Source organism: Syngnathus typhle, linkage group LG13, assembly GCF_033458585.1.
Source record: "Syngnathus typhle isolate RoL2023-S1 ecotype Sweden linkage group LG13, RoL_Styp_1.0, whole genome shotgun sequence".
Classification (NCBI taxonomy): domain Eukaryota; kingdom Metazoa; phylum Chordata; class Actinopteri; order Syngnathiformes; family Syngnathidae; genus Syngnathus; species Syngnathus typhle.
Window position 1 is genome coordinate 6,976,199 of NC_083750.1, and position 27,406 is coordinate 7,003,604.

The following is a 27,406-nucleotide window of genomic DNA, read 5'->3' on the forward strand; positions in this document are numbered from 1 at the left end:
GACAGAGGAAACAGCAGTGCTTCCCATGCTTTATTAGCGCAAGAAAAAAAAATCCCTCATGAGCCGCTCATCGGACCTGGGGTAAAAGTTTGGATGTGCGAGGCCCTCCACTCCTTGCCCTCGGTGAGCGCCCGCGGCTGGTGCATGAAGACGCTGAATCGGACGCCCTGATTGGCCGCGGCCCTGACGAAGCGGCCATTTGCCGTTAGGGTGACAGCACGCAGCGAGTCCCCGGTCCCAAAGATCAAGAGCGAGCGGCGGTTGACCTTGGCGCTGGGCACCAGCGCCAACGCTCGCTCTGATGGCTGGTCATCCACCAGGTGCAGGCGCGCCAGCAGCTGGCCAGCGCGCTCCTTCTCGCCGGGCCCGCCCAGTGTGTCCAGGATGAGACGGAAGTCGGCCACAGCAGCGCTGCAGGCGTACAGCTCCTTGCCCGCCATGAAGTTGTCCAGCAGCGGCAGGACCGGCTGGCGCCGTTCCTGGGCTGCCTGCTCCGTCAGGACGGGCTCCCGGAAGGAGAGGTGGCACCGGCCATGGCTCAGTGATGACACATAGGCGATGAGCGCGGTGATGTCCATGTTGACGCGGCCGCACTCCTCGCTACGCACCGCTGCAGGGAAGGCCAGGCTTGCAACCAACGTGGTGCGGTCCACCCGGGTGAGCTCTGACTCCTCCCCGCTGTCCTCGTGGTCCTCATCTCCCGCTGCTGGCACAGCGTTGACGGCCACGATGTCCCCGCGGACGGCCACCCCCATCTCCTCCAGGCGCCGCGCCATGGGGCTGGACACGCCGTTGTAGAAGGCAAAGACGATGTGAGGGTGGAGGTACTCGACGGGCTGCTGGCGGCTGGCGCACACAAAGTCCTCGGCCTGCCCGACCACGCTCTTGGCGCCGTAGCTGCCGCGGCCCTGCCAGATGTTGTGCAGCGCCTCGGCCTTCCTGCCCACCGCCTTGACCCACGTGTGACCACCATTGGCCACCACGTCCACCACCAGCGTGCGCTTGTTGCCCGCAGCGTCTCGGTAGGAGAAGACGTGGAGTACCGCCACCACGTCCTCCAAGCTCTCAGCCGAATCCAGCACAGCACTCAGGTGTGTGAGGTTGGTGCTGTGAAGCTGAGACTCTTTGAGCAGAAGCTCGCCGCCTTCTGCCCGTTGCAGGAAACGCAGCTCGGCGCGGAGCTTGCCACAAAGTTTTCCGCGTCCTTCCACGGTTGGACTGATTTGCTCGGCGCGCTGGCACAAGGCCTTGGCTACGCCCATTTGCTCCTCTAACATGTCCTGGAGAGACATGACGCACGCATCCTACCTGGGGACACACAAGCCATCCATCCATCGATCAAGAAGGAAGGAAGGGAAGGAGGGAGGACGGCGCCGGTTGTTCGTTTTAGGAGGTACAAAATCGATTATTTCTAGAGCACACACACGATTGATTTGATTGCGCCTTGTTCCACGCGATTTGAAACTTCTTGACAAGGCAAGCTACGCAAAGCGGCCAACGTGGTCGTCTAAGAACTCTACAAACAATGGACGAATAGGGAACATGACGGAGACTTACGTGTGACGTAGGTGCCTTCGCCTGTGGTTGTTAGCTTCTGAAGCTAACTGTCAACTTCCGCCTTCGACAGGAACGAGCAGGGATCAGCTTCGAAGGAGGAGACGCCCCTTTTGAGCTGCGTGGTACGTGCCGTGACTGATTCACAATTTGCTTTTGTCTGATATCAGAGATTAAATAAAGAAAACCAACTGGCTGATTGATTTGTTTTAATTGAGAGGAAAAAAAAACAGCAAAAGCATTTCACTAGCTGACCAGGAGATGGCGACAGCGTGGCATCTGAAGACCATGGATTGTTTGTTCTGCTATAGCCTAGGTGACTGATTCACAATTTGGTTTTGTCTGATATCAGATATTAAATAAAGAAAACCAACTGGCTGATTGATTTGTTTTAATTGAGAGGGGAAAAAAACAGCAAACGCATTTCACTAGCTGACCAGGAGATGGCGACAGCGTGGCATCTGAAGACCATGGATTGTTTGTTCTGCTATAGCCTAGGTGACTGATTCACAATTTGGTTTTGTCTGATATCAGATATTAAATAAAGAAAGCCAACTGGCTGATTGATTTGTTTTAATTGAGAGGGAAAAAAAACAGCAAAAGCATTTCACTATCTGACCAGGAGATGGCGACAGCGTGGCATCTGAAGACCATGGATTGTTTGTTCTGCTATAGCCTAGGTGACTGATTCACAATTTGGTTTTGTCTGATAATAGATATTAAAGAAAACCAACTGGCTAATTGATTTGTTTTAATTGAGAGAAAAAAAAACATCAGCAAAAGCATTTCACTAACTGACCAGGAGATGGCGACAGCGCGGCATCTGAAGACCATGGATCGTTCTGCTATGCCGGTTTAAAAAAAAAAAAAAAAAACGTAATTAGCTAGGGGTCAAAGGTCAAAGTTTACGGTTCAAAGTTCACCCAGGGGTCAAAGGTCGGTTCAAAGTTCACCCAGGGGTCAAAGGTCGGTTCAAAGTTCACGGGGTCATGTGCACATTTTCGATTTTTAACTAGAGTTGAAAGTTCAGGGTTCAAAGGTCACCCAGGGGTCACCACGGGGTCACCGCGGGGTCACCGCGGGGTCACCGCGGGGTCACCGCGGGTTCAAAGTTCAGGGTTCACTTTTTTTTTTTTTTTTTTTTTTTTTAGGTTAACCTTTATTTAACCCAGTGCTTCTCAATTATTTTCTGTTACGCCCCCCCCTAGCAAGAAGAAAACTATTCGCGCCCCCCCTCCCCACCGTGACTATCCTAACTTGTCTTGTAAGTCGTAAAATGTTGCACTGTCGCAAACGTGACAGAAGTAACAATGAGAGCGCCACTGCCCCCTGCTGTAGTAAACGCGCAATTACACTTTATTCTAGTACTGCCAAAAAAAAGCCTGTTCCCCAGGGTCACACGCGCCCTCCCAGGAATAGCACCGCGCCCCCCAAGGGGGGCGCGCCCCACTATTTGAGAAGCACTGGCCTAGGTGACTGATTCACAATTTGGTTTTGTCTGATATCAGAGATTAAATAAAGAAAACCAACTGGCTGATTGATTTGTTTTAATTGAGAGGAAAAAAAACAGCAAAAGCATTTCACTAGCTGACCAGGAGATGGCGACAGCGTGGCATCTGAAGACCATGGATTGTTTGTTCTGCTATAGCCTAGGTGACTGATTCACAATTTGGTTTTGTCTGATATCAGATATTAAATAAAGAAAACCAACTGGCTGATTGATTTGTTTTAATTGAGAGGGGAAAAAAACAGCAAAAGCATTTCACTAGCTGACCAGGAGATGGCGACAGCGTGGCATCTGAAGACCATGGATTGTTTGTTCTGCTATAGCCTAGGTGACTGATTCACAATTTGGTTTTGTCTGATATCAGATATTAAATAAAGAAAGCCAACTGGCTGATTGATTTGTTTTAATTGAGAGGGAAAAAAAACAGCAAAAGCATTTCACTAGCTGACCAGGAGATGGCGACAGCGTGGCATCTGAAGACCATGGATTGTTTGTTCTGCTATAGCCTAGGTGACTGATTCACAATTTGGTTTTGTCTGATAATAGATAATAGAGCGCGCCCCACTATTTGAGAAGCACCGCTTTAGCGACTCTTTGCTAGGAGGGTCAGAGTCGTCAGGAGACGGCTTAAAAAAATCTTCAGATTTGGGATGCCGTCACATTATGAACTGGGAATAACCTTCCACAGGTAAGAACAAAACTATTGCGTTTGGTTACTTGTTGGTAAACCAAAATGCAACCTCGTGAACATTCGACTGGAATAAATTACAATATAAGTTCAACGTCGACCTCTCTCTATCATGGCTGCCACGGAGGCACCTCTATGGAGGTAGATTTGGGTCAATAGTTTTGTACTTGGAAAGAACATATTTGAGAAGGACTGGACCTTGGATGCGCCGTTTCTAACAATGGTGCCCTCTACTGGCACGGCTACCTTAATCCTTTACCATGACGTCTGTCTCTCCCAAAGCGAGGCCATTTATTCATTTGCCACACTTCCCACATCTTTTGTCACAATATGGAATCAATCTTAATGAATATAGACCTGAAAATAAGGTTTGACAATATTGAGGAAACAGCAACAATACTAATTAGTATCCCCAAATTAGCTGTCAATCAAATGTTGACAGTGTGACCAGTGCCGCCTAAAACAAAATCAAGTTGGGTTTGATAATAAATATTTTTATTTAGCAGTCAAAAACGGGATTGACAGGAATCATGCTGGGAGGGGCTAAGGCACATGAAGCAATGAGGTCTGGTCCAACCCGTTGAAAGAAAAAAGGAACACTTGCGAGCGTGTTCCTGGGGTTGGAGGTCGGGCACGCACGCGGGCACGCACACACTTTCTCTCTCGCTCTCATACACACTCTCTCTGTCTCTCTCACTCACTCTGCTTTCATCAGCTCTTGGCTTGTTTCCTTTTTTGGACCAGCTCTGCCAACATCTTGTAACGAATCATGCAGTCCTCCTGAAAAACAAAGGTGCCCACCGTTTTGCCTGCTTGATCTTTTCCACAGACATTTTTTCTCTTCTGTAGATTGTGCCGCGGCTCACCTTGCTTTTCCCGGGAACCACTTTGGCGATGCGATCCCAGCGCTCAACGCTTCCTCTGGGGAACTGCTGCAGGGCCAGTTCCAGAAGCTTCTGCTGGTTCTGAGTCCACGCTGCTGCCGCCTCGGCCGTGTCCTTGTTCTGCTGCGGTGCTGCCGCCTCTGCCGCTTCCTTCTCTTCGTCCACCTGGTCAAGGTCGAAGTCTTCCTGCCGCCGAGACCTGAGGCGCCCCCCCTCCCCTTCGCCAGTTGCCATTGCGCACTTCCTGCTCCTCCGCTTAACCGCCGCCACGTGTTGGTCCTGATGCCGTTCCTCGCCGGTTCCACACGTCGTAATGGCGTCACAAACAGGAAGCAACCTCGCAGGAAGAGACGGCCCCTTCAACTCTGACAGCTTCACCAGACCTGCGGTGGCACGCGGACGACAGCTGAAGAAGATGCCAAAGAAGACCGGAGCAGAGCCCAGCGGAAAGCATGAAGCCAGCGTGTCGACCTGTGCTTAGGTGGCTAAGGTCTTTGGCTTGTTTGACTTTGGTGGTCACCTGCCGACAGGAAGAATGCAAGGAATGAGACTGTCAAGTTAACGAGCTAAGGAGACAAAGCGGGTTCTCTGCAAGCGAATTGCGACGCCGGCGTCTCACTCACATCTGTCACGGATCTCCCCAACTCGTGGGCGATCTTCTCCCAGCGACCGGGCGTTCCTCCCGGGAATTTCCCCATCAGTCTGCTGAGGAGGCTGATGTCATCCTCGCTCCACTCGCACGCCTAACTCCGGCGAAACGCGACACTTAGCGTGCGTACAGGCTAACGGTAACAAGGAGGCACCTTCTTCCTGGCGGGCCTCTGATCCTGGAGCCATTGGTCCAACTGGTCTTCCACTTCCTGGATGGATCCTGTCTGCTGGTAACCTTGCAAGTTTGGCTGCTCTGCCGACGGCTGGTAAACGGGAAAGTCCATTTTGGGCTTCTTCACCTTTGGCCTCTTTTCTCCTGAAAGCACAAGGTAGTGTGAGCTATCAATTAACAAGCTGAAGAGAAAGACTGCAGGTTCTTACTGCCTGCAACTTCCTGTTGAGCTTTTTCTTGCTCCTCTTCTTCTCTCTGCTGCTTCATCTGCTTGTAGTCTTCATAGTACTGCTGCACCTCCTGCGAATGACGAGCGCGTGAAGCTTTTGGAAAGCTACACACACATTCACGGCTAGTGTACCTGCAGGGTTTGGGGCATGTGTTTGATTGACAAGTAAAGCCACATGCTGACTTTCAAAGGAAGAAGGTCCTGCCAGTGGGGGCGCTCCTCAGACCTAGACGTACACCAGAGATGATGACATCACAACTGGAAGTTGGAAGGCCAAGTCGAGTACCTGTCGGTTGCGCCGTATTTGACTTCTTCTTTAGTGTTGACCTTCTTTTTCTTCTCTCTCTTCTTTTTGGCCAGCATTTCATCCTGCAGGTGCACGGGGCGGGAACGTAAGCTGCCGCGGCCAGACGCGCACACGCGCGTGGCTGACTCACCAGCAGCTTCTCCAGATAAACGGACCAGATGACGGCATAGTGTCCGACGGTGACAATGACAAATAGCAGGAAGGCCAGCTCGCTGTTGCTCATCTTCCTCACGCGGCGGTAGTAGAAGACGGGCTGCCGCCAGTCGGGGAGTCCGTTTATCAGGATGTCGTCGTACCTGCGCGCACCAACACAGAAGGTCGGAGGCCAGGCTGGTGCGGTGCAGCGCAGACTGACGGGGGCGCTCACCCATAGCGGTGCTCACCTGCGTCGTCTCTCGTCGTCCTTCAGGACTTCATAAATGGCCACCAGCTGCACAAAACATTTTATACCTTCTTGCGTCCACATTTGCGTATTGTCACAGTTCAAGTTGTTTTATGATGCTCGTCACCTGTCGGAATTGCTCCTCGGCATTTTCATCTTTGTTCTTGTCAGGGTGCAAAACGAGCGACAGACGGCGATATGCCTTTTTGACTTCTGATGCCGACGCATCCTGAACACAAAGCAGAGGCGACCACGGACGCGCTCGTTCAAATAGTCCAAACGATAGCAAGTGCACCCGATTGGCTGCGGGTGCAGCTGAGTCCGCATTCAGGTGGTGAATTGGGGCACACATTTTCCTTCTCGAGGCACACCACCAACAAAAATCTGTAGACCAGCCTCTATGATGAGTTATAATACAATGAGAGATGTGACCGTGCTGTATAAACAAAGTCCTATTCCCATAGATAAATGGAGAGAGGGTGGAATAATTCAATAAAAATAAATACTATACTTTTTATATTGTATTTTTTTTTTTGTAAAAGTGACAGTTTTATAAAAAAGTTTTAGACAATGTAAGGAATAAACTATTGAAAGTGATTGGACTGTTTAAGACTAGCTTTATCAATATTGCGACAATAAGAACAAAGTCACGTTTTATGACTATTTTATGTTATTGATTCCTGTGCCGATGCACCACAATCACACCGACACAATATGAAATCTCAAGATTGTCCGATTAGCCACCAATACGCGATTAGCAAGTGGCAGACCAGGCCTTGAGCTAACCAATTTCCCACGGCACATCTGAATGAATGTCTCTCACGGCACAGCAGTGATGCCGCGGCACAGTGATTGAAAACACTGCTAGAGGACCCCAGCTCGAAGGATATATCGCCCAAGTGGGTGAGGAAATGATCACACGCACAAACTGGTGCACAGATTTTATAGTGTGCTCATTTTATGTTGTGGTACAGTACGCAATGATCGGTTCCAAGTTGCTGCAGTGTTAACGATTCACTGCCGTGTTGGCCCCTGTGGACTGGAACCGGGTCGCGCGGTATACCGTTGGATCGACGTGCATGTTACCATGGAGATGGTCGGAATGGCACAAACCTGCTCCAGCGACAGGAAGCGGTAAAAAGTGTCCGGAATTTCCTCAACGAGGTCGAGAAGCTCGAGGTCCGCGTCCCAAGCGCCCGATGGAAGGCCGAAGGACAGGAAAGCCAAGCTGCATACAGTTAGCCATTTGTCCACCGTCATCTTGTGTTGCTCGCCTTACCTCGCCGAGTTCCCGATCGGCCAGCTCAGCGGGTCGATGACCCGGAAGTGCGCGACAGTCACATCCGGGTCACGCGTCCAGCTCAATTTTACCACCTCAGCCAGGCCAACGTAAACGACAAAAATGGCTGATTCCGCTCAACTGATTTTGTTTACATTCATGTAGTAGTAAATGTAGTAGCAAATAAAAGTAGCTAAGTTTATATTGTCGTAAATTATGTTTTGCCATTCGCGGCCTGTGCCACGATAGAGGTCGCTGTTGTTGCGTGACGCCGGATCGAAGCCAGGAAAGAAAAACAATCAGACTTTTTTCCTATGAAGGCTTTTTTTTTCTGCAAAAGCACATTCTTACACATTTGACTTTTGTTTTAGGAAAACAAAACCCCATTGCGATTTCCACTGTTCTTGCTATCTCATACTCAGGTTGAGGCAGACTTATTGACGTTTGCGCTTTGAAAGATTGCCATTTTGGCAAAATGATGTTGTCACATTTTTGGAGAAGGCTGGCAGAATGATATATGTCGAGATGGGCAATTGAATATTTTTATTCTTTCAGCGAATTTTACAGTGATATGCCAATCTTCCTTTGCTGCCCAAGATATTGGGGAAAGCATTTTCCCAACAACCGTCTGTATGGCTTCCCCCACAATCGTTTGTTTGGCGTCACATCGATGACAGCAGTGAAAGTTAGTCAGTTGCGAGTCGCTAGTTTTTTTTCCTTCAGTGCAACATACAAAACAATAGAAAAAAACAAATTCTTGGCTGATGGCCGCTTGACCTTTCTGACCTCAAGGTGCTTCGACTTTTGTGACTTGTGCCACCGGCCGTCGAATCATTGCACTCATCAACGGACGTCATCTTGTGTTTTGGGAGAACGATGCGTTCCTTCCTATTGCCACATACTCCGCGAGCCACAACCCATTGTGTCGCCCTCTTTGTCTTTCCAAAACCAAGACCTCAACTCAGCTGTGAGTTTGTAGGTCAGTGAACAAACACATTGTTGCCACGGTGACCGGTTTTGGCCGGCCCGCTTCTTGGGTTTGGAAACTTTCGTTTGACCGCCTCGGCCCCTTCTTGTCACTCGGGAGGATGGTGGTGCATTGGGGGCTGGACAAAAACATGCACACCCTCTCGGAAGGCTTTTGAAATTCCCTCCTGAGCCAACGTTCCATCCTTTGCTTCCGTTCTTTGTTCGAAACGTCTCCTTGGTTGTCCACCAGCGTTCGACGAGACTTTTGACGCAAACGTGATCAAATATGACATCATAGCTTATTAGAAGGTCCTGCTTTCTCTCCCCCCCCCCCCCCCCCGGACCGGTAGCCTTTGGGCCGGCGTTTCATGAGCAGCCGCACTGCTCCACGATCATGTCGCGAATGTCCTTCTTGATGATCATCTGCTCGTCGTCAAAGTACAGCATGGACATGGCGCGCAGCCGCGTGGGCACGCAGCACGACTTGACGTTGGGGAAGAGTTCGGAGCCCCTCATGCGGTACTGGTTGATGACGGCGGTGTGGAAGGAGAGCGCAGAGCCGCCGACGCTTGCCATATGGTCGGCGGGACAGTCTCCCTCGCAGTAGTTGGCATGGTAACCGGACGGCGCGATGATCCAGTCGCTCCAGCCGATGTCTTGAAAACTCACGTAAAAGCGTTGCTTGCAGCACGTGCGCGTTTTGCCATCGCACTCCAAGCTGCGAGCCGTCCGTCGCCGCCGAGCGGCCTCCTCTCCACCGCCACGCAACGCCACCGTCAAGAAGGGCCGATGGGATTGGTTGTCGCCGACCAAGGGCAGGACGGGCGTGGCGCCAGCCCCGGCGCACAGCGGGCAGGACAGCCTGAGGTGGAGCGGCCCATTGGCTTGGTCCAGCCAAGACTGGATGCACTGCGGGACAGCCAGGACGTGCCAGCCACTGCGGCGTGTGTCCGCCATCTTCTCGGCGACGGGCACGTCCTGGTCGGCCTGGTGGAGCTGCAGTTTCACCTTGCCTTTGGCCCGAGTGCCCCGGGACAACTTGAGGAAGAGCCACAGTTCGGCCCGCTCCACCAGCGCTGCCTTGCCGCCTTCCTTGGGGAGCTCGAAGGTCAGAGTGTTGCCGGTCTCTCCTGGTACACACAAAGGCAGTAGCGACGTTAGCATTGCTTTGCCGTGTTAGCAGACATGCTAAAAAAAGCCCCCAAAACAGCCCTTTGTCTCCTGTGCCGACTAATTAGTGAGTCTGAATGAAGTCATTCTTTCTTCGTGCCTCCCCCTCATTAAGGAGTTCTTTCACAAAGGTGCTATTAATATCTCGGCTCGGCGCCCTCCACTCAACGCTCATTACGCTGATGTGTTTGTGTGACACATTAACCGAACAAGGTCCCGCCATGCCCGTTTGGGCTTGCCGCTTGACCGGCAGGCAAGCATGCACATCCCGGTGGCGAGCGGGCCCTCTTTGGGTAGAATTCTCAGAATACGTTCGCTTGTGAACTTTCTGGAAATGCTCAAATCTCTGGAAGTTATCTCGATCCCTTCCCTCAACGTTCCAGCAATCCTGTTCTGCGAATTTGGGGCAGTTTGGTGACTGAGTCGATCAGGTCATTACGCTGACTCTGCAACTCGATGCTCTCTGGCCTGTGTTGAGTCACGCCGACTGCCTCAAATCGTTTATCGACGGCACACGCGTTCTATTGACACTCGGGCCACATTGAGAAATTGCATTCTGTCGTGTTTGCACGTGCACTCACCAGGTTCTGCAAAGGCGATGACCTGGGCGGCAGCGGCGCCGGGCGCCTCGGGGTCGGCGCTGTCCTCTTGGATGTCCACGCTGCCGTCGTTGGCCACGCGGCCCACGTGCAGTTTCTTGATGGCATTGAGAAGCGCGGCGCGGGGCAGCGCTTGCGTCAGGTTGGGTCGTGCGCTCAGGTGGAGCATGTTGAGGATGTGACGCTTGACCGCATCCACCATGTCGCTGGAGTTCTTCCTCACCTGGCCCACGGTGCAAGAGGTGCACTTGGAGGACTCGGCCTCCTGCTGGAAGCCCGCTGGAATTTCCGACTGCGGGACCAGCGAGTGTGACGGACCCAAGTGGACAAGGAGGCTCAGAGCCAAAAGTGCTGCGGGCAGCGAAGCGGAAGTCATGGCCATCTCCCTCCCGCCAGGCAACTAAGTCAGTCGATGCGCGTCTGCTCCCATTGAGCTATCGTTCTGCCTGCCTAGAGCAACTCACCTCGGCCTCAGGTCTTCTGGTGAGCTGCTGCCCTCATGTACACTAATTATACTCGGCTGTCCGTTTGATCCCTCCCTCCACCACACAGGAGTCAGAATACACACACACACACGCACGCATGCACGCACGCACACAAACACACACACACGCATACTTTCTCTTGAATGAATGTCACGACAGAGGAGGAGGACCACGATGTGTCTCATATATTCATGCCAAACACATACGCAGTCATGAGTCAGAGCGTTAGCTTCACCATCATCATCAACATCATCATCGCCTCACGTGGGGAAGAGACTCGGGTGGTGTGAGAGTCGTTTTTGGAAAGAAAACGCGCGCACGCGCGCACGCACCCTCTGCTGGTGGGATCAAACGTCCCAGATTTTTATTCATTTATATATAGTGCAAGATATTATTTTTTTTTTTTTGCAATTTATTTGTTATTTATTTTGCTCTTACCTGGAATGTTTTTCTCTTAACTGCAAAGGAGGGCAAAATGTAAAATGTATGCTGAATTTGGAAAAGCAACAATTAAAATGTTCTTGAACTGTTCTGCCGAGTATGAGTGTGTCTGGCTGTGTACACGTGATGTATGATCAAGTTCTGGTTGGGTGGGTGGGTGTGTTGGGTAGTAAATTGTAATGTCCAAAGCTTAGACCAAACCTACGCCCTTGGTGAGAAGGATGGGTTGATGACATCACTTCGAAGGTGTTCCCACCCCCAGTCCCATCTGCGCTCATGCTATGTATGAGTTGACACACAACTTTATAGATTTCTTACTAATTCATTTCCATCGCAGGCAGTGAAGTCACAGTCTCTGGCTCAAGGTGAGATGTTTGCCAGAGCTGATGTACATAGCGTTGTGGCCAATAGGGTTCTTGTGCCACTTGACGGATGGACAGACACGAAGCGTCAGCAACGTGCAATGAAACGCAGTGCACAGCTGAGTTGTGCTGCCCTCTGCTGGATGAAGTTAAACATACAATCATTGTGTCTCTGCCAAGCATCCAAGCAAAGGTGAGGATTAGGCTCCGCCTTCAATTTGCATCACTTGGTTTAGCCGCTCGCGCACGCGCTCTCCACATCCCCGCAACGCCGCCCCCCCCCCCCCCTCGACGCTGTTTCGGCGTTAATCCGTGGCGGTCATGGCGGACATCAAGACGGGAATCTTCGCCAAGAATGTGCAGAAAAGACTGAACAGAGCTCAGGAGAAGGTAAGTGGCACCGGCAGCTGGACGAGGAGAAACGAAGGGGAGGTGATGATGAAGCAACGGAGGAGTGGGAGTAGGAGAAGGAGGAGAAGGAGATGGACGCTGACGTCCTTGCAGGCCGCGCGCGGTAGATTACAGACGTCAAATGTTGACGTTTTTAGATTACTGTACCGATGACGTCACTGTAGAGCGAAAGCAAAAAATGTCATTGATTGAGTGCTAAATAGATGTTCTCACCACAAATGTTTTTTTTTCCTGAAGATATGACGTCATGTGTGTGCGTGTGGTGTGTAAATGTATATATGTATATAGCCACGCCCCTCAGTGCCGTGAACTAGATGAGACGATCTTGCATGCATGTCACGGATGGAGGATTGCCAAATATACATTGTTACCAGATTAAAATCTTTTTAATATTACAGCAAGGTGCAGTATGTTTGTAATTAAAGGTGAAAATAAAGGCAGAGGCCCAATTAAATCCTCGTCTGCAGCAACATGTCATTGCGTGTTTGATTGACATTTGTGATGCGACGCTTACTATGCAAGCGTGTGTGTGCGCTGTGTACATGGCGGATGCAATTACTGGTGCGCTGCCGCTGCATTAAAATCCCATTGAAAGCGACATGCAAGTCCAGGCAATATTTGGACAGATGTTTTGTGACGGCGCAGGTGCTGCAGAAGCTGGGAAAAGCAGACGAGACCAAAGATGAACAGTTTGAACAAGTTGTCATCAACTTCCGAAGACAAGAGGTAAACATCACGCGCGGCACGCAACTACGACTCACAACTGTGACCTGCCGCACACTCGGGTCCTTATTAACGAGTGCTTTGCGTGTCAGAGTGAAGGTTCGCGGCTGCAGAGGGAGATGAAGGCCTACATGGCCGCCATCAAAGGTGACGTATGCCGTGAGCAGTGTTATTAGCCATTACGCTCGCGCTGACGCTAATGCTTGGCGCTTTCGTTGCGGTGCAGGGATGCAACAGGCCTCCATCAACCTGACGCAGTCCCTCCATGAAGTCTACGAGCCGGACTGGCACGGGAAAGATGATGTCATGACCATTGGCAAGGTAGGCCTTTGTTTTCATTCCTAGCGCACATTGCTCCCGCAGACGCAACGAGCGGGCATGGGATAAAAAGAGCGTGCCGGTGCCGGAGCACGTTCTGTAGTGGGGTATTCGGAGGGAGTGGCTTTTTGCCGCTCGAATGCGTGCCACCCGTACGAAAAACTCCCAAAAGCCCAAGTGGGGGAGAATGAGAAGATCCTCCTTCCAGGCCACAAAGGATGCCGAGCTGGCCACATTGACGTCATCCCAAACTATATGAGATCAAGTCGTGGAGTAAAAGCCCAATCATTTTCACCAGTCTGTCATGTGGTGTTTTTTTTTTTTTTCCCCGCCATAGGATTGCGATGCATTGTGGGAAAATTTCCACAATAAAGTGGTGGACTCGACACTGCTGAGTCTGGACGCTTACTTGCTGCAGTTTCCTGACCTGAAGGTGATCGGCCTTCATACTTGTTAGCTTTTCGTGGCTTTCGAAGTAGCTGACGCGTTCCCGTCATCAGACTCGTGTGGCCAAAAGAAGCCGCAAACTCATCGACTACGACAGCGCTCGTCATCACCTTGAAACTCTGCAGATGGCCGGGATGAAAAACGACCGCAAGATGATGAAGGTCAGCAGTCAAGCCTGCCCACGTCTTTGTCGCTTGAATCTAACTAAGCTAGCTAACTCATCATTTGCCGTCTCCTGCCCTGACTTTTGCAGGCTGATGAGGAGTTGAGGAAGGCCCAGCGAGTGTTTGATGAGCTCAACACTGGTCTGCAGGATGAACTTCCAAGTCTTTGGGACAGGTAGGTTCCTGCCGTCATCTTATCACCAATTTTGGGAGGGGGTGGCTGTTTGTGTTTCTTTGAAAGGAGCCGCATCATCCTGTTCTCAGCTTTCCCGACTACTGTGGCCCGAGATATGGTTCCGTTTATCCTCTGGCACAGTGGCCATCTTGCTTTGGAACATTTTGGCGCTCTCCCAGTAGGTGTATTCATTGACCGCACCCAAAGTGAGCAAGAATCCTCCCAGATCAGGCCAATGGAGGAAAATAGCTTTTGCTGAGGAATTAGCATTGCTCCAAAAAGCTGATTTCCAGCACGACGGGTCTCCTTTAGCGAGCAATCCCCAAAAGCATGCTGTGAAAATAGACGGATCACCTTCAGGAAAGAAACTGAAGCATCATCGACAAACGGCATGTTAGTCGGGCGTATTGATGCAATTCAAATCGGGAGTCGTTGCCTTTCAGCCGCGTTGGATTCTACATCGGGACCTTCAAAAGCGTGACCAGTTTGGAGGCCAAATTTCACCGAGAAATTTCTCTGGTAGGACGAAGCCACCTAAAATTGTTCAAATTCCATTCTTGGCGCTTGGTGATCCCTTTGCTTGCTCCGCCGGCAGGTGTGCAGGCAGCTGTACGAAGTGATGACGCAACTTGCTGAGCAGCACGCTGACAAAATGTTCACCATCCAGGGAGCACCCAGGTGGGTGGAGTTGACTCATGGCTCAGTGGCCATGTTTGAAAAGCTCAAGACATTTCCATTTGGCTCCTCTAGCGATTCGGGGCCGCTGCGGCTGGCCCGGACGCCGTCGCCGCCCGAAGACCAAAGTCCGCCCGAGAGTCCGGAAGCCCGTTTCGATCACACGCTCCGCCCGGTTTCTCCTGGGCCGCCACGGCCCAAATCTCCCATGCAGGTGAGTCTGCGTGGACCGAGCGGAAGGGGAAGCCGGCCTTTCGCTTTCTCACAACTTTTCCAAGAAGTCGCAAACGTTTGCAATGCGCCCAACGCCGAGAGTAAGTTGGAGGCGCGCGACCGCGAGCCGAGCGTTGAGCATGCTAGTGCCCGACGGGCTGGATTTGTTGCTTAATGTTCTGTGGCTGTTCTTCTTTGCTGCACGCGCATCTCTTGGATGGTGAGTCAACCTGGGACCTGCGTTTGTGCTTGTTTGTGTGGATAAGTAATCGTGTGGTGGCCTCAGCAACATGTTTGTCAAGGGCATTTGGACAAACATGTTATGTTTGGCAATGTGATACAATTCTGGGGAGGGGTGGGGTGTGTGTGTGCTGTTGGTGAGAGTGGCCGGGGGTGTAGATGAGAGCGCTGGAGTGGCCGGGGGCGCTGTTAGTAGGAGCGCTGGTGTGGGCGATGGCAGTCGAACAAAATCCCGGACAATTTTGAAATTCCGCCCGGATATTTTTTTCGGTCTCTACAAAGACCATCTCGTCCACGCCCCTCGGCTACTGCTTGGCTCTTTGCAGTGTCCCATCTGTTTTCTGTCAAGCCAACCAGCTGTAAGCTGGCGTCCTAGGCTCGCTCGCGTAGGCGCGCCGCACACCGGCTCGTAGTTGTGCCTCCACTCCAAATTTGAACGGCGTTCTGATGTCGCTGTTGTAACGGCCGCGCATTTGCTTTGGCAACAAATATCCCGGGAACAAAGTGAAATCTGTCCGGCTGTCGCCACCAACTCGGCCTCGTGTGTGAGCATATGTTGTCCTTAACAGTCAGACTTGCCTGCATTTATAATTTGTGACTTAAAAGCAAAATGCAGGGAGCCGTTACCGCCGCCGCCGAAGGGGCCCGGTGTCTCCTCGTGCGTGTGCGGCTGTCACTTATTGTCTTTTTTGGGGGCGGGAATGTCCAGTACCTCTTGCAGTCCTTGGATGGAGCGTGGCATCTTAGGTTATTGCAGAAAGCAACATTTGGGGTTGGGGGGGTGTTTTTCAGCACGTTGTTTCCTTTAGTTGGGTTAGAGGGAAAACATCTGAAGTAGTTGAGTTTCTCGCTCGTGAAGGGGCTGCTAAAGGATGTTTGTTGAATGATGGCAATTTTGCTGTTGGGCAGATGAAAAAGGGCCCGCCGGTGCCTCCACCCCCAAAAGCCACGCCTTCCAAGGAGGTAGCGGAGGAGCATATCATCGACCTGTTTGGAGGAGAGTTTTTACCGACGCCCTCACCATCTCAGGTCTGAGCATTACGCTGCACTATACTGCGCTATGCTACGCTGCGCTACACGTTGCCCCTTTAACCGCCTTGTGCGTCCACAGCCCAACGAAAGGCCGGGAGAATCGCTCCTCGATCTCGATTTCGACGCCTTCCAGACGGATGACAGTGTGTCGCCAATACCGCAGGTTGTTGACACAAAAACAAGGCGCTGAGCCATAGTGGGGGGAAAAAAAAATCACCCTTTTTATAGCACAATAATGATATGGCACAGTGTATTTTTTCTCCCGTTATGTAAGACGTTAAATAATCATATGAGAAGAGCATCCGGTAGTGCTGCTTTGTAAAATGTCCACGCAAGTGTAAACTTGATGCTTCCCTTTCTCCCAACAAGACGGCGGCGCCTTGGGATACGTGGTCGGTGAGTACCTTTGCCGTCGCCACGCTCGATTGGTCGGTGACACCATTTCATACATCAACTCTCTCCTTCTAGGCTCAGCCAGCCCAACCTGTGAGTACGTCTTCATTGAGCGCCAACTGCTTTGTTGCGGGTATTCCAGACAAGACCAAGACTGAAACTAGAGAACCCGAACGTCCGGCAGCACTGTCTTTGCCTGGCTTTGTGCGACTAACATTTCATTCCTTGCTTTTGCTCAGGCCTCAGAAAGCGGCTTTGTGGCTAACTGGTTAGCTGACTTTGGTTCAGCGGCCACCAACGGAGAGGCCTCCACAGGGGAGGCTGCCACAGGAGCTCCTGAAGGGGTAGAGGGAGAGGATGGGGGTGGCGATGGAGAGCCAGTCACCACTCCTCCTTCTCCTCCTCCTCCTCCTCCTTCCAATGACAGCGAGGCAGCAGAGGATGAGGTTAGCGGCCGAGATGAACCGTCTCAAATACAGGCAGCGGGGCCGCAGGACACCTCCGCGAGTTGGGGCGGTGCTGAAGCGGACAAAGGTGGTAATGATTGGCAAGAAAGGACACGTGTCACGTGCGGAGATGCTACAAGTGATGCCTCATTAGGTGGGATGGACACGCAGGTGGGAGGCTCCTATCCTCTTGCAGAGGAACCGCTGGCCTTTGACCTGGATCCTTTTGCGGAGGCACAGGGAGAAGGCACGGCTCCCGACGATTCTCTTGTCGAAGCACGGGGAGGAGTTGACTTGGATGTGGCGCTTGTTCCTGAAGCGCAGGGAGGAGAAGGGGGATTAGGCGCAGATGGAGGAGCGCTCCATTCAGCTCTTTTTGCTGACATAGGGGGAGGGGGTGCATTTGATTCTGACCCTTTTGCTGAAACCCGCGGAGCGGGGGGATTTGATTCGGATCCTTTCGCTGGCATAGAGCGAGGAGACGGCACATTTGAGTCCGACCCTTTTGGCGAAACTGCAGGAGCGTTTGAGTCCGACCCTTTCGCCGAAACAGCAGGAGCGTTTGAGTCCGACCCTTTCGCCGAAACAGCAGGAGCGCTTGAGTCCGAAACAGCAGGAGCGTTTGAGTCCGACCCTTTCGCCGAAACAGCAGGAGCATTTGAGTCTGACCCTTTCGCCGAAACAGCAGGAGCGTTTGAGTCCGAAACAGCAGGAGCTTTTGAGTCCGACCCTTTTGCCCGAGCCCTCGGAGCAGGTGCCGTTCCTTCGGATCCTTTTGCCGAAACACAGGGCCCGGATTCATCCGATTGCACTCCGTTTGCCGTATCCTGGGCTAGAAACGATGCAGGTTGTTTGAAGTTAGAAGCCAATCTCGCGGCAGACTGTTCTCTGGCCTCCGGAGATGTCGGAAGCTGGGGGGATCCTTTTGCAAACAGTCTTTGTGCAGCGTCTGCAGATGCCGACGTGTCCTGGAAGCAAGCTGGCAAGAGCAGCTGCTCGGACCCTCCTAATGAACGCACGAGCTCAGCCACGGACGTCCAAGGCGTAAATGTTGCCAAAGTCCGCAAGGAAGCTGAAACTTCGGACATGTCCGAAGATGAGGCTGCAAACCTGAGATTTGGAAAATTGTACTACGGTGTAGCTAAAGAAAAGGAAGAGGTACTTTGCTAGCGCGCTACTTTGGCAGCCAGTAGACGTCAGTTGACATTCCAAAGTAGCCACTAACCCAAACCCAATCTTGCCTTCTCCTCTTAACACCTACCCGTGTCTGTCGTGTGATAGAATGTTGGCTCACAAGCATGTGATTGCCTCGAGCTCGCCAATTACAATGTTTGAGCAAAGCCCGTCCTGCCCAAGGCTCGTCGTCATTTAGGTAGCGAGCTCAGTTTAGCTATCTCACCTTAGCTATCTGGATCTTCTAAAATTCATCCTTTCCCTGCAGCGCCCTTCACCTGCACCCCTTCTTGACACACCTTTGCTTTTGACTTTATTGTTTTTCTTGAATTACCGATTCTCGTCCCATTCTGCAGGATCCCACTGGTCCGTCATTCTTTGATGAATTTGATCAAATGGTGAGTAGCCATTTGATGATTTCCAGTCTTCCAATGCTTCTCAAACAGAATCAAGGATATGGCAATGTGTCTTGTGTGTTTTGAACAAGAACGAAGCTGATCCTGGACCAGCTGAGCCTTTGGAGATGCCCAATCCAGCTCCAGCTGCTGATCCTGGACCAGCTGAGCCTTTGGAGATGCCCAATCCAGCTCCAGCTGCTGATCCTGGACCAGCTGAGCCTTTGGAGATGCCCAATCCAGCTCCAGCTGCTGATCCTGGACCAGCTGAGCCTTTGGAGATGCCCAATCCAGCTCCAGCTAATGATGAAGAAGCACCTCCGGACTCCCTGGCTGGGGAAGAAGACCAAGCGCCGCCGGTGCCTGCTGCTGTTGAAGAAAAGAAACCGGAAACTTGCAACCCTCCTCAGGAGGAAAACTCTTCTGTGAGTTTCTATCTCAAATGTACTTTGACAATCTGAGGCCACCCCACTTGAGCGTCAAGTCTCCAATAATGTACAGAGCTCTCTTCCAGTGAGCATCTTTGTGTCAATGTATCGTCGCCTCCCTGTTGTTGCAACTGGATGAAAAGGGCACAATTTGCATTGCGTGCGCTCGGCAGGGAACCATGCCCATCCCATCTGTGGTGATTGAGCCCGCCTCCAGCAATGAAGGCGACGACGATCGCGACGCCGACATGATCTCGCCCTCCGCTCCTGGTGACAACTGCGTGGCGGCCGACACGGCTCCGCCCAAAGCCGCGGCCTCGTCGCCTGGGGGACTCCCCGCCGACTTCTTGTACAAGGTCAGACTAGTACCGATGCCTTTGCCGCATCAAAAAACAACGAACCGGGTGAAAATTGCAGGTTGAGACCATGCACGACTTTGAGGCGGCCAACAGCGATGAGCTGGACCTGAAACAGGGTGACGTGGTCTTGGTGGTTCCCACCGCTTCAGCCGAAGACCAGGTGAGTTGCCGGCCAGTCCACGCCACGGGTGTCTTTCTATTTGCTGAGTGAGGTCAAAACCGGGACGGACGGATGTCTTTCCGTGTTGCCGCTGCAGGAAGCCGGCTGGTTGACGGGATTCAAGCAAAGCGACTGGGTGATGATGGGAAGCGGAGCTCCAAAGGGTCTTTTCCCAGAAAACTTTACACAGCGTTTGGAGTGAGGAGCCTTCCAGTCCGCAGACCCGCAATGCCTTCCAAAGCATTGCAGGACTTTTGGGGGATTTTGTTATCTTTTCCCGGGGTCAACCCTGCGCTCTACCCGTGAGGAAACAAATCGTGAGTACGTCTTAGTGTGTGCATGTTCCATCTCAAAAGGCAGTAAAGCAAATTGTCACCCAAAGGTGTCTCATCGTGCGTGGTTAAGAATTCTCCTGAGTCACAAATTCAGTGATGTCGTTATTTCTGCTCATATTTACTTTGGTCATCAGTGTAGTGCAGCAACCAGATGTGACATTTCATGTAGTTCTTCCCTAAAATAGATTGCTCCTCTGCATCTTCTTACAGTGTTATTGTTCTTTGAACATGCTTGTGTAACAGAGCGAAAAGAAATTGTCCTGTCAAAGAATAAAAGTTCACCTGCGTTTCAGTGAGAAATCAAATGTGAAATCAGTATGAAGTTGAGGATAGCGGATGTGCAAATCATGTCACGGTGTCTAATTGTATTATCACAATAAAGATGTTTGATTGAAATTGTCAGAATGTTTTGCTTGTGTCCAATTGATTCCATCAATGTAAAAAAAAAAAATGTAAAGGAAACTTTCTTTTTTTTTTGGCACCATTCTTCAGCATCTACAAAAAAATGCATTCTTTGTACACAGTTTTTCTTACAATGGGCACATTGGAGGTTTTGGTTTGTCTTGTGCAAGACTGCTTCCAGCTATGGCTGCATGCTGCCTCCTCCTGGTGCTCATGTTAAAAAAAAAAAAGAAAAGAAAAAAAAAGACCTGAATTGGTTGCTAGGAGAGACTAACAACAAACACCAGTCCTCCCAGTTTACAGCAAGCGGCTACTGGTAGCAACAGCAAGAAAAATACCAATTTTTAGATCACAAACTTGAGGTGACTCTGAATTGTTTGTATAATGTTGAGTGTTGCCATGGCAGTTTTACCAGAGGTGGGCTGGGAGGAGTGTTATGCTGTTCCGGGGGCCAATGCTGAAAACAAGGCTTTAATTGAAGAGGTGAGAGATTTTTTTTTTCCCATTATATATGACAATATTGTCATCTTGATTTGTCTAGTAATGCAAAAAAAAAAAGAAAAAAAATGCAAAATGATCTGTCAATCGATCAAGAAATGTTGACACTAATATGCACAATCATGGTAATTTTAATTTTCTAAGAGAAATTCATAATCACTAATAAAAATACCTTGCTAAGAATTTTTATTGAGAAAAAAAATGCAAATTTCGCTTATCATTCATGTAATTTGATTCCATCTTCACAGATTATCAAGAAGAGGAAGGAACTTGTGCGACTGAGAAGCAAGCGAGAGAATCATAAAGATCAAAAACAATTGGCAACAGAATTCCTGAGACATGTTAAAGCAGAGCTGCAAAATATGGAGGTATCGTATTCTCCCCCACCCTCACCTCACACAATGCAGATAACGAATACCCAATTGTTCTCATGATTCCGATGAAGGCCCTGTGCCAGGCGAAAGACAGAGAAGCAGATTTGGAGACGCACCTCACTGCCATTGCACAGAGGGAAATTGGCCATCTGGCGCAAGAGAACGCTCAGATGGAAAATGACCTTCGATTTTTGAACGAGAGGAAAAACACGCTTGAGGTCGCTCAACGTCCAACCGACATCAAATATCAGGCAGGCGCTGCAACCTGACCACTGTTTTTCCGTTATCATCAGAGTCACATATTCAAGGCGAAACAGAGGCTCGAGCAGTTTCGCACCCGAATGAACTGGGACCATCAGGCCCTGGATTCTTTTTTGGAGGAGTCAGCACAAAAAGAAGACGACGTGATGGCCATCATGAAGTATTCACAGCAGGATGAACAGAAGATCAAGGTAATGAGAAGATCTTGTGTTTCAAGGCCTGTGTCATATTTATTGTCTATCCCACAGTCACTTACTTTGGCCATTGAGAGGACAAGGCAGGAGGCAAATAAAAAGCGCAAAGCACTCGACACGGAAATGACGGAAAATTTATCTGCACAGGTACAATACGGCAAAATCTCTGCTTGGTTCTTTTCTTTGTGGTGGCTGTGTGTGAGTGTAAAACCAAGAAATGTGTCTGAATGAATTCCATATAGGCTAAAAATATTTTTACCTCATCCATACTAAGAGATAATTCTTTGGAGCTTATGTGTGAGTTGAATATGATTTGTGGTGCCTATTAAATCTATATTATAATTATATAAATTATATAATTCTAAAAATATGATTATATAGTTACACCACATAAATAAAAAAACAAACCGGATATAATTTTTGCCGAGAAAATAGATTCCGAATTAAGAATTTCCCCATCGTCCTGACAGGTTGCTTTAGACAAGACCAGCGAACATCTGCAGCATGCTCACCAGGAAACTGAGCAGATCATCCACCAGTGGGAAAACACTGTTCAACAGATGAAGCAAAGAGATGCTGAGATGCATCAGTCTGCTCTGGTAACCGACTGAATATTTTTACCGAACACGGTCAAGAATTTTCACACCGCTGCCTTAATTTGGGCCGGAAAATGTACATTCAAAGTTCGTACTTCATTCCAGAAACTTGCAGAGATCAACCAGAACATCAGGGAAAGGAATAGCTCCTGGACGGAAATGAAGGACTTGCACGACTCGCAGGTGAGCGACAACAAGGAAAAAGAAAGGAAATTGACTGCAGCCAATCGTCAGGCTGCAAAACTGCGGCAGGAACTGAGAGACCAGGAGAAGAATTACCTGGAGATGCAAAACGAGGTAAGCAGGATGAAATTGTCTGGTCAAGAGAAAGTTTTCATCAACAAGTTTTTTTTGTTGCTTTTAGACGTGGCTTTGGCCTGAGCACAAAAACAACAAATAACAGAAAATAAAAAATGCGAATACTGATTGTCTTTTCGACTGTTTGCAGCTCAGAGGCTGTAAAACCTCGCTGGATAAAACAGCATCCACTGTTGAATCGATGAAGTGCCACATCACCGAGCTCAAAGATCAAATCCAGAACAACAATGTCAAGTCAGTCAGACACTTTGTCATCGCTATAAACAATCTAAGCTTCAGGAAATATGTTTATTCATCTTTTGATTGCAGACTGAAGCAAACCTCGGCCCAAAATGGTGCCCTTGAGGAGAAGCTGAAAGCTGTGACTCAGAACGCGCTGAGTGAAAAGGAGAAAGCAGCCCAAATGGAACAGTTCCTCACAGATGAGGAGCAAGCCATCAAGGTGAGGACTCTTATGACTGACTTGCCAATATTATCGGCAAAATTATTTGCAGTTCAGTTCATAATTTTGTTTTGTTTGGGACAAGGAGCTGGATTCCCAACTGCGTGACTGCAGGGAGGAGCTCTTCCGTTGCAAACAGCATGTTGACAACCTCAAGAGAATGGAGAAGGACTCTTTGGCACAAGAGTTGCGGAGCAAATCCACCATCACCGCTTTGGAACGAGAGCTCAGGAAACAGGAGAACCATTTGCTAAGACAGCAGATGATCTTGAATGAAAAGGTATGCTAGCTAAAAGAAGAATTCAAATGAGACTTGACTGGCTTCTTGATCACGCGTCTTTTTTAAAAATATTTTTTTATAGGACTTCCAGATCATTTTTTTGGAGAAAAAGCTTGCTCGACTACAAGGTGTTCACGACTCTGATGAAAAGCAAGTGTTACAAATAAAGATCAGTGAACTTTCCAAAGCCCTCGATGAGATGATGAAGACATCCGGCAAGATTGTCAACGGAATCAAAGAGTCTGAAGTCAGCCCGTGCACAGAGGGAAAATTTCAAAAAGATTTCTGTTTGTCATTGAATATTTTGAATGTTTTGTCTTTGACAGAGTGACGTTCGCTATTTGAGGAAAGAAAACGACAAGTCAGCAGCGGAGAAGGAAGAGCTGTGCAGAAAAGTTGAAGAGTTGAAGCTAATCAATAATAGTATTGAGAAAGAGCTGAAGAGACTCGGCCTCAATAAGCAGGTATTATTATTATTATCCTCCAATCCATTTTATTATTATTATAATTGTATTTTATTTTTATTATTATCATTGGTGTGAAACTATCAGAGTGTCACCATTCACGTTGTTGCTCATCATCAGGAAATACTCGTGGAGCAGAACATCTTCAAGCTGGAGGTGACACGAAAGAGGGATCTCCTGTTCAGCAAAGCCAACAGCGTGGTGTCCTTGGAAAAAAGACAACTGAACATGAAGAAAGCCATCCAGGAGAGGCAAGAGGAGATCAGAGTCTACAATCAAATGCTCAGCCAGGAGCTGAAGATCACAGAGCAGGAGAGACAGAAAATCAGGTGAAACTCTTCAGGTCCTTCCTAAATTTTCAGTCGAGTCATCCGAGACGTTCTCACGATGTTGATGATGATATACAAGCCAGCATGTCAACCTTTCCATCGATTCAGTTCATTTAAAAGTGATTCCGTCACAGTGCCGAACTGAATGGAAAATATTCCAAGATTGACGTCATGAAGAAACATTTTGAAGTGGTGACTTTTTCAATGGCAACCCTTGGAGAGCATGAGGAAGATGCGGTGACGTGTCAAGCTCACTACATCGCTAAGGTAAGACAACTTCAAACATAAAGCGTTATTATTTCCAAAGCATAGTGCTGGAGAACTTAAATGTTTTCCGTGAGAACATTTCCAATTACACTTATATTGAGTAAAAAAAATATTTATTTGACTGGAACGATTAAAGTATGTGCATTGGTGCAATCGAATTGGGAAACAATGTGTGACAAATTTAAAATATATTTTTTTATCCACAAGGCGGCGCTACAGAGAGCAGAACTCATGGAGCAAGTCGAATGTCTAACTGTCAAAATTCGCAAGGCTGAACATGAAAATAAAGCTCTGGAAAAGACAACACTGTTGTTCAATATCAGCAATTCGGCATTCCACACCTCAGTCAACAAAGCGAAAGAATCCAGTAAGTCAACATTCTTTAGTTATTTAGTTCTACTTTTTTTTTTTTTTTTTAATTCTTTCGTCAGGTCCTGAATTCCAGGAAAAAATCAAGATGGAAGAGCAGTTAAGTTTGGCTGAAGAATCGCTGAAATATAAAAGAAGACAAGTCAGACAGCTTCAACAAGAACAACAGGTTATTCCTATTTATTATTAAGCTGGATGCCTAAATCATTCAGGTTTTCATCTGACTGTTATGTTTTTGGTTCAGGAACTGAACGACACCTTGGAGAGTCTCCTACAGGCCAAACAGGTGGAGAACCAAAAGATCGAACACGTGCAGTCCCTCATTAGCAAACTGAATCGGGAGGTTGCTTCCCAGCAGGAAAAAATCCACAGAGCCACAAAACAGGTTTGATATTGTGATCTTTCTTGATCCTACATTCAATTCTCTCACAGGGCAATTCATTGAGGAGTTCTCTTTAATATAAATATATTTTTATCTGCCCAGTGCTCCAAACTAACCCAAAAGATTCGCTCCTCAAGAAACACCAAGTCAGAGACTTTTGAGGAGAAGGACATCAAGCTGAGACAGTTAAAGGACTTAAACAAGAGTATCAATAAGATGCTCAATGATACCACAAAGGACAAACCTGACCTCAGATACGTATTGGAAAAGTATTTTCTGCAGGTAAACGGCTGGAAGTTTGAATTAATTTCATAATGATAATCATTAACATCATTGTCAGAAGATGAAGGAGTATAAATATTTAATCATTTTTTGTTGTCTCTTAGACCAACTTGTCCTTTCCGTCTCCTCCGTCCACTCCAAGCAGCCACCAAAGCTTCAAGATCAACTCAGCTCGTAGCTCCGCCTCTTCCAGGTCCGACACACACGCACGCAAACATTGCGCCAATCATATATTGTTCTCCAACCTGCAGGTCTTCAGCATCCTCACTCAGCAGACACAGCACCTCTGCACCCCAGTCTCTTTTATTGAAGACCGTGTCCCTAAGTCTGGATCTAACTGGGCCCTCCCCGCCTGTTTCATCTAGCAGGAGCTCCAGCTCAGCCAGCAGCAAATTGAAGAGTCCATAGTTGAAGACACTTTCAAACAAGTTCTACCAATTGAGATGATAGGGCTCTAGTTTCTTAGGGCTCTGTGGCGCCCCCTTCCCCAAAATCCTGATATTTTAACAGGGGTGTGTAGAATTTTTATATCCACTATAAATCGTAATAGAAAGAACACAGTCTAGGTTTATCAAGAAAGAAACTACTACAACTCCCAGCTTAAAAAAAGAATGATCAGTTTGATCAATAAATAATCTGGAAAATGTTATGGCCTTGAACTTCTGAGTTGATTATCAACAGTTTTCTTACATGAAAAGTGGCAGGAATGTGCATCGAAAGCCGTGGACGTCAACTAATACAACAGCGACACTAAAATGGTGAAGTGAAACGATTCAAACCTGCATTTGTCACACGGTTGTTTCTCACACAAGTAACCCACTGGGAACAAATCCATTTATATGGTAAGGCTAAGCTAGCGGGGCTCCCAAAATGCGACATTAAATATTAAGAGTCCCTGAATACTTTTTGTATTAATGTAGCTGTTTATTTTAAATGTCATATTCATTTTTATCTTAAATAAAATAATATCATATAAAATAATAATTCATTGATTCATTGTAAATAGAACGAAACATTTTTTTATTATTGGGTAATTAAATTCAAAGACGGAAATATAAATCATAGAATAAATCAATTGTTTTTTTTCCTAAAAATTCTCACTTGAAATGTATTCATTGAAGACATTGTGGAGAATTTTAACCAATTTAAACTCATGTGATCGTCTTTATTGTTAGAACAAATGTCCTATTAGATTCCATCTGGAAGACTTCATAGAGCTGAAACACAAATCATTGTATAGCATGTTATAAGTACATTTATTTCTCATGCCAGTGCACAATTGACTTAACTGCGACATTCCGCTTCAAGTTACCTTGTCCAAAACGGGTTGGACCACTCTCTCATTTAAGACAATTTGGGACAGAACCCTCATCTCGAAAACGGCCACAGCTGCAGGCAGACGCACAGAAAACCTTCAGACAACCTTCTAACAAACATTTGAGAAACATTTGCCTTGTAATCACTAAAAATGCTTTACTCACTTGTTTGTGCAGCACATGAGGTCATAGACACAACAAAAAGGATCAACAGAAGCATTATGAAGATGAAGAAGTGGTGTCGGCCAAAAAAGTAATTGGTTCCGTCTGCTCTCACGGGGCTCCTTTGACCACTTGTGCTCTGTACCAGGAAGTGAAACCTCATCGTCACTCACAAGTTATGCACACCCTACTGTATTGTTGTCCTAGTCCCTTATTCTTGTCAAAGGTAAGAAGCAAGTATTGTATCTGAGTTAATGTTTGAAACTTGTCATGGAATAACAAATCCACCAACCCTGCAATTCAGTTTCATATTCCCATGACCCCAACCTTTGAGATAAATTCATTTGCTATGGGTCCTCTGTCGGAATGTTCCACATGAACTATCCTTTTAAGCCTTCACATCAGTTAGAGTGGACAGAACCAAGTTGCAGAGCAGAGGACGCAGCACATTCTGACCCAATTATGGATCTGAGATTCCTCATTATAGTTTTGGCCGTTGGTGTTGGAGCAACACTCACCATCTCGCTGGCAAAGGGCACAGCGCAGTGCAAAATTAAGTGGTGAGTTGGCTTTTCTTTCCATCATTATTATTCGGTGACAATTTTTTTCCTCTCCTTCCTTGATTTAAGAGTTTAATCTGTTGCGTGATCACACTCCTAACATAAAACAGTCGTATCTCAAATTGTCTTTTCTCAACAAAATGA

At 48.4% G+C, this 27,406-nt stretch overlaps 5 protein-coding genes across 7 annotated transcripts; 2 read left to right on the forward strand and 3 right to left on the reverse strand.

Annotated features, from left to right (window-relative positions):
* Positions 1-17: 17 nt before the first annotated feature.
* On the reverse strand, positions 18-1,664 carry lg13h7orf25 (linkage group 13 C7orf25 homolog). Its single transcript, XM_061294585.1, has 2 exons — positions 1,558-1,664; positions 18-1,308 (listed from the first exon to the last, which is right to left on the reverse strand). The coding sequence occupies exon 2, from the start codon at positions 1,290-1,292 to the stop codon at positions 57-59; it is 1,236 nt and encodes a 411-aa protein (XP_061150569.1). The 5' UTR covers positions 1,293-1,308; positions 1,558-1,664; the 3' UTR covers positions 18-56.
* A 2,563-nt stretch (positions 1,665-4,227) lies between these two features.
* Positions 4,228-7,695, reverse strand: dnajc1 (DnaJ (Hsp40) homolog, subfamily C, member 1). The gene is made up of 12 exons (XM_061294556.1): positions 7,488-7,695; positions 6,502-6,603; positions 6,376-6,422; positions 6,123-6,288; positions 5,972-6,054; positions 5,818-5,911; positions 5,666-5,756; positions 5,437-5,600; positions 5,257-5,376; positions 5,105-5,153; positions 4,616-5,016; positions 4,228-4,529 (listed from the first exon to the last, which is right to left on the reverse strand). The coding sequence occupies exons 1-12, from the start codon at positions 7,632-7,634 to the stop codon at positions 4,461-4,463; spliced, it is 1,533 nt and encodes a 510-aa protein (XP_061150540.1). The 5' UTR covers positions 7,635-7,695; the 3' UTR covers positions 4,228-4,460.
* Positions 7,696-8,988: 1,293 nt separating this feature from the next.
* Positions 8,989-10,906, reverse strand: inhbab (inhibin subunit beta Ab). The gene is made up of 2 exons (XM_061294599.1): positions 10,374-10,906; positions 8,989-9,752 (listed from the first exon to the last, which is right to left on the reverse strand). The coding sequence occupies exons 1-2, from the start codon at positions 10,771-10,773 to the stop codon at positions 8,989-8,991; spliced, it is 1,164 nt and encodes a 387-aa protein (XP_061150583.1). The 5' UTR covers positions 10,774-10,906.
* Positions 10,907-11,951: 1,045 nt separating this feature from the next.
* Positions 11,952-20,171, forward strand: amph (amphiphysin). 2 transcript variants are annotated; one of them, XM_061294505.1, is made up of 20 exons: positions 11,952-12,069; positions 12,736-12,816; positions 12,906-12,960; positions 13,040-13,134; positions 13,469-13,564; positions 13,632-13,739; positions 13,832-13,917; positions 14,361-14,436; positions 14,513-14,595; positions 14,668-14,806; positions 15,955-16,074; positions 16,157-16,240; positions 16,447-16,473; positions 16,546-16,563; positions 16,710-16,916; positions 18,446-18,487; positions 18,577-18,909; positions 19,086-19,268; positions 19,330-19,431; positions 19,529-20,171. In XM_061294505.1, exons 1-20 carry the CDS (start codon positions 12,001-12,003, stop codon positions 19,631-19,633), a joined length of 2,109 nt encoding a protein of 702 aa, XP_061150489.1. In that variant the 5' UTR covers positions 11,952-12,000; the 3' UTR covers positions 19,634-20,171. The 2 variants fall into 2 exon arrangements, with proteins under 2 accessions (XP_061150489.1, XP_061150488.1); XM_061294504.1 differs by lacking the exons at positions 18,446-18,487; positions 18,577-18,909; positions 19,086-19,268; positions 19,330-19,431; positions 19,529-20,171 and having other exon boundaries at positions 16,710-18,426.
* A 277-nt stretch (positions 20,172-20,448) lies between these two features.
* On the forward strand, positions 20,449-26,780 carry ccdc39 (coiled-coil domain containing 39). 2 transcript variants are annotated; one of them, XM_061294490.1, is made up of 20 exons: positions 20,449-20,651; positions 20,915-21,034; positions 21,112-21,258; positions 21,334-21,492; positions 21,550-21,642; positions 21,966-22,094; positions 22,197-22,388; positions 22,540-22,643; positions 22,719-22,851; positions 22,937-23,131; positions 23,214-23,378; positions 23,458-23,595; positions 23,716-23,924; positions 24,059-24,191; positions 24,399-24,558; positions 24,623-24,729; positions 24,805-24,945; positions 25,045-25,224; positions 25,329-25,417; positions 25,476-26,780. In XM_061294490.1, the coding sequence occupies exons 1-20, from the start codon at positions 20,553-20,555 to the stop codon at positions 25,630-25,632; spliced, it is 2,850 nt and encodes a 949-aa protein (XP_061150474.1). In that variant the 5' UTR covers positions 20,449-20,552; the 3' UTR covers positions 25,633-26,780. The 2 variants fall into 2 exon arrangements, with proteins under 2 accessions (XP_061150474.1, XP_061150473.1); XM_061294489.1 differs by having other exon boundaries at positions 25,329-26,780.
* Positions 26,781-27,406: the final 626 nt, after the last annotated feature.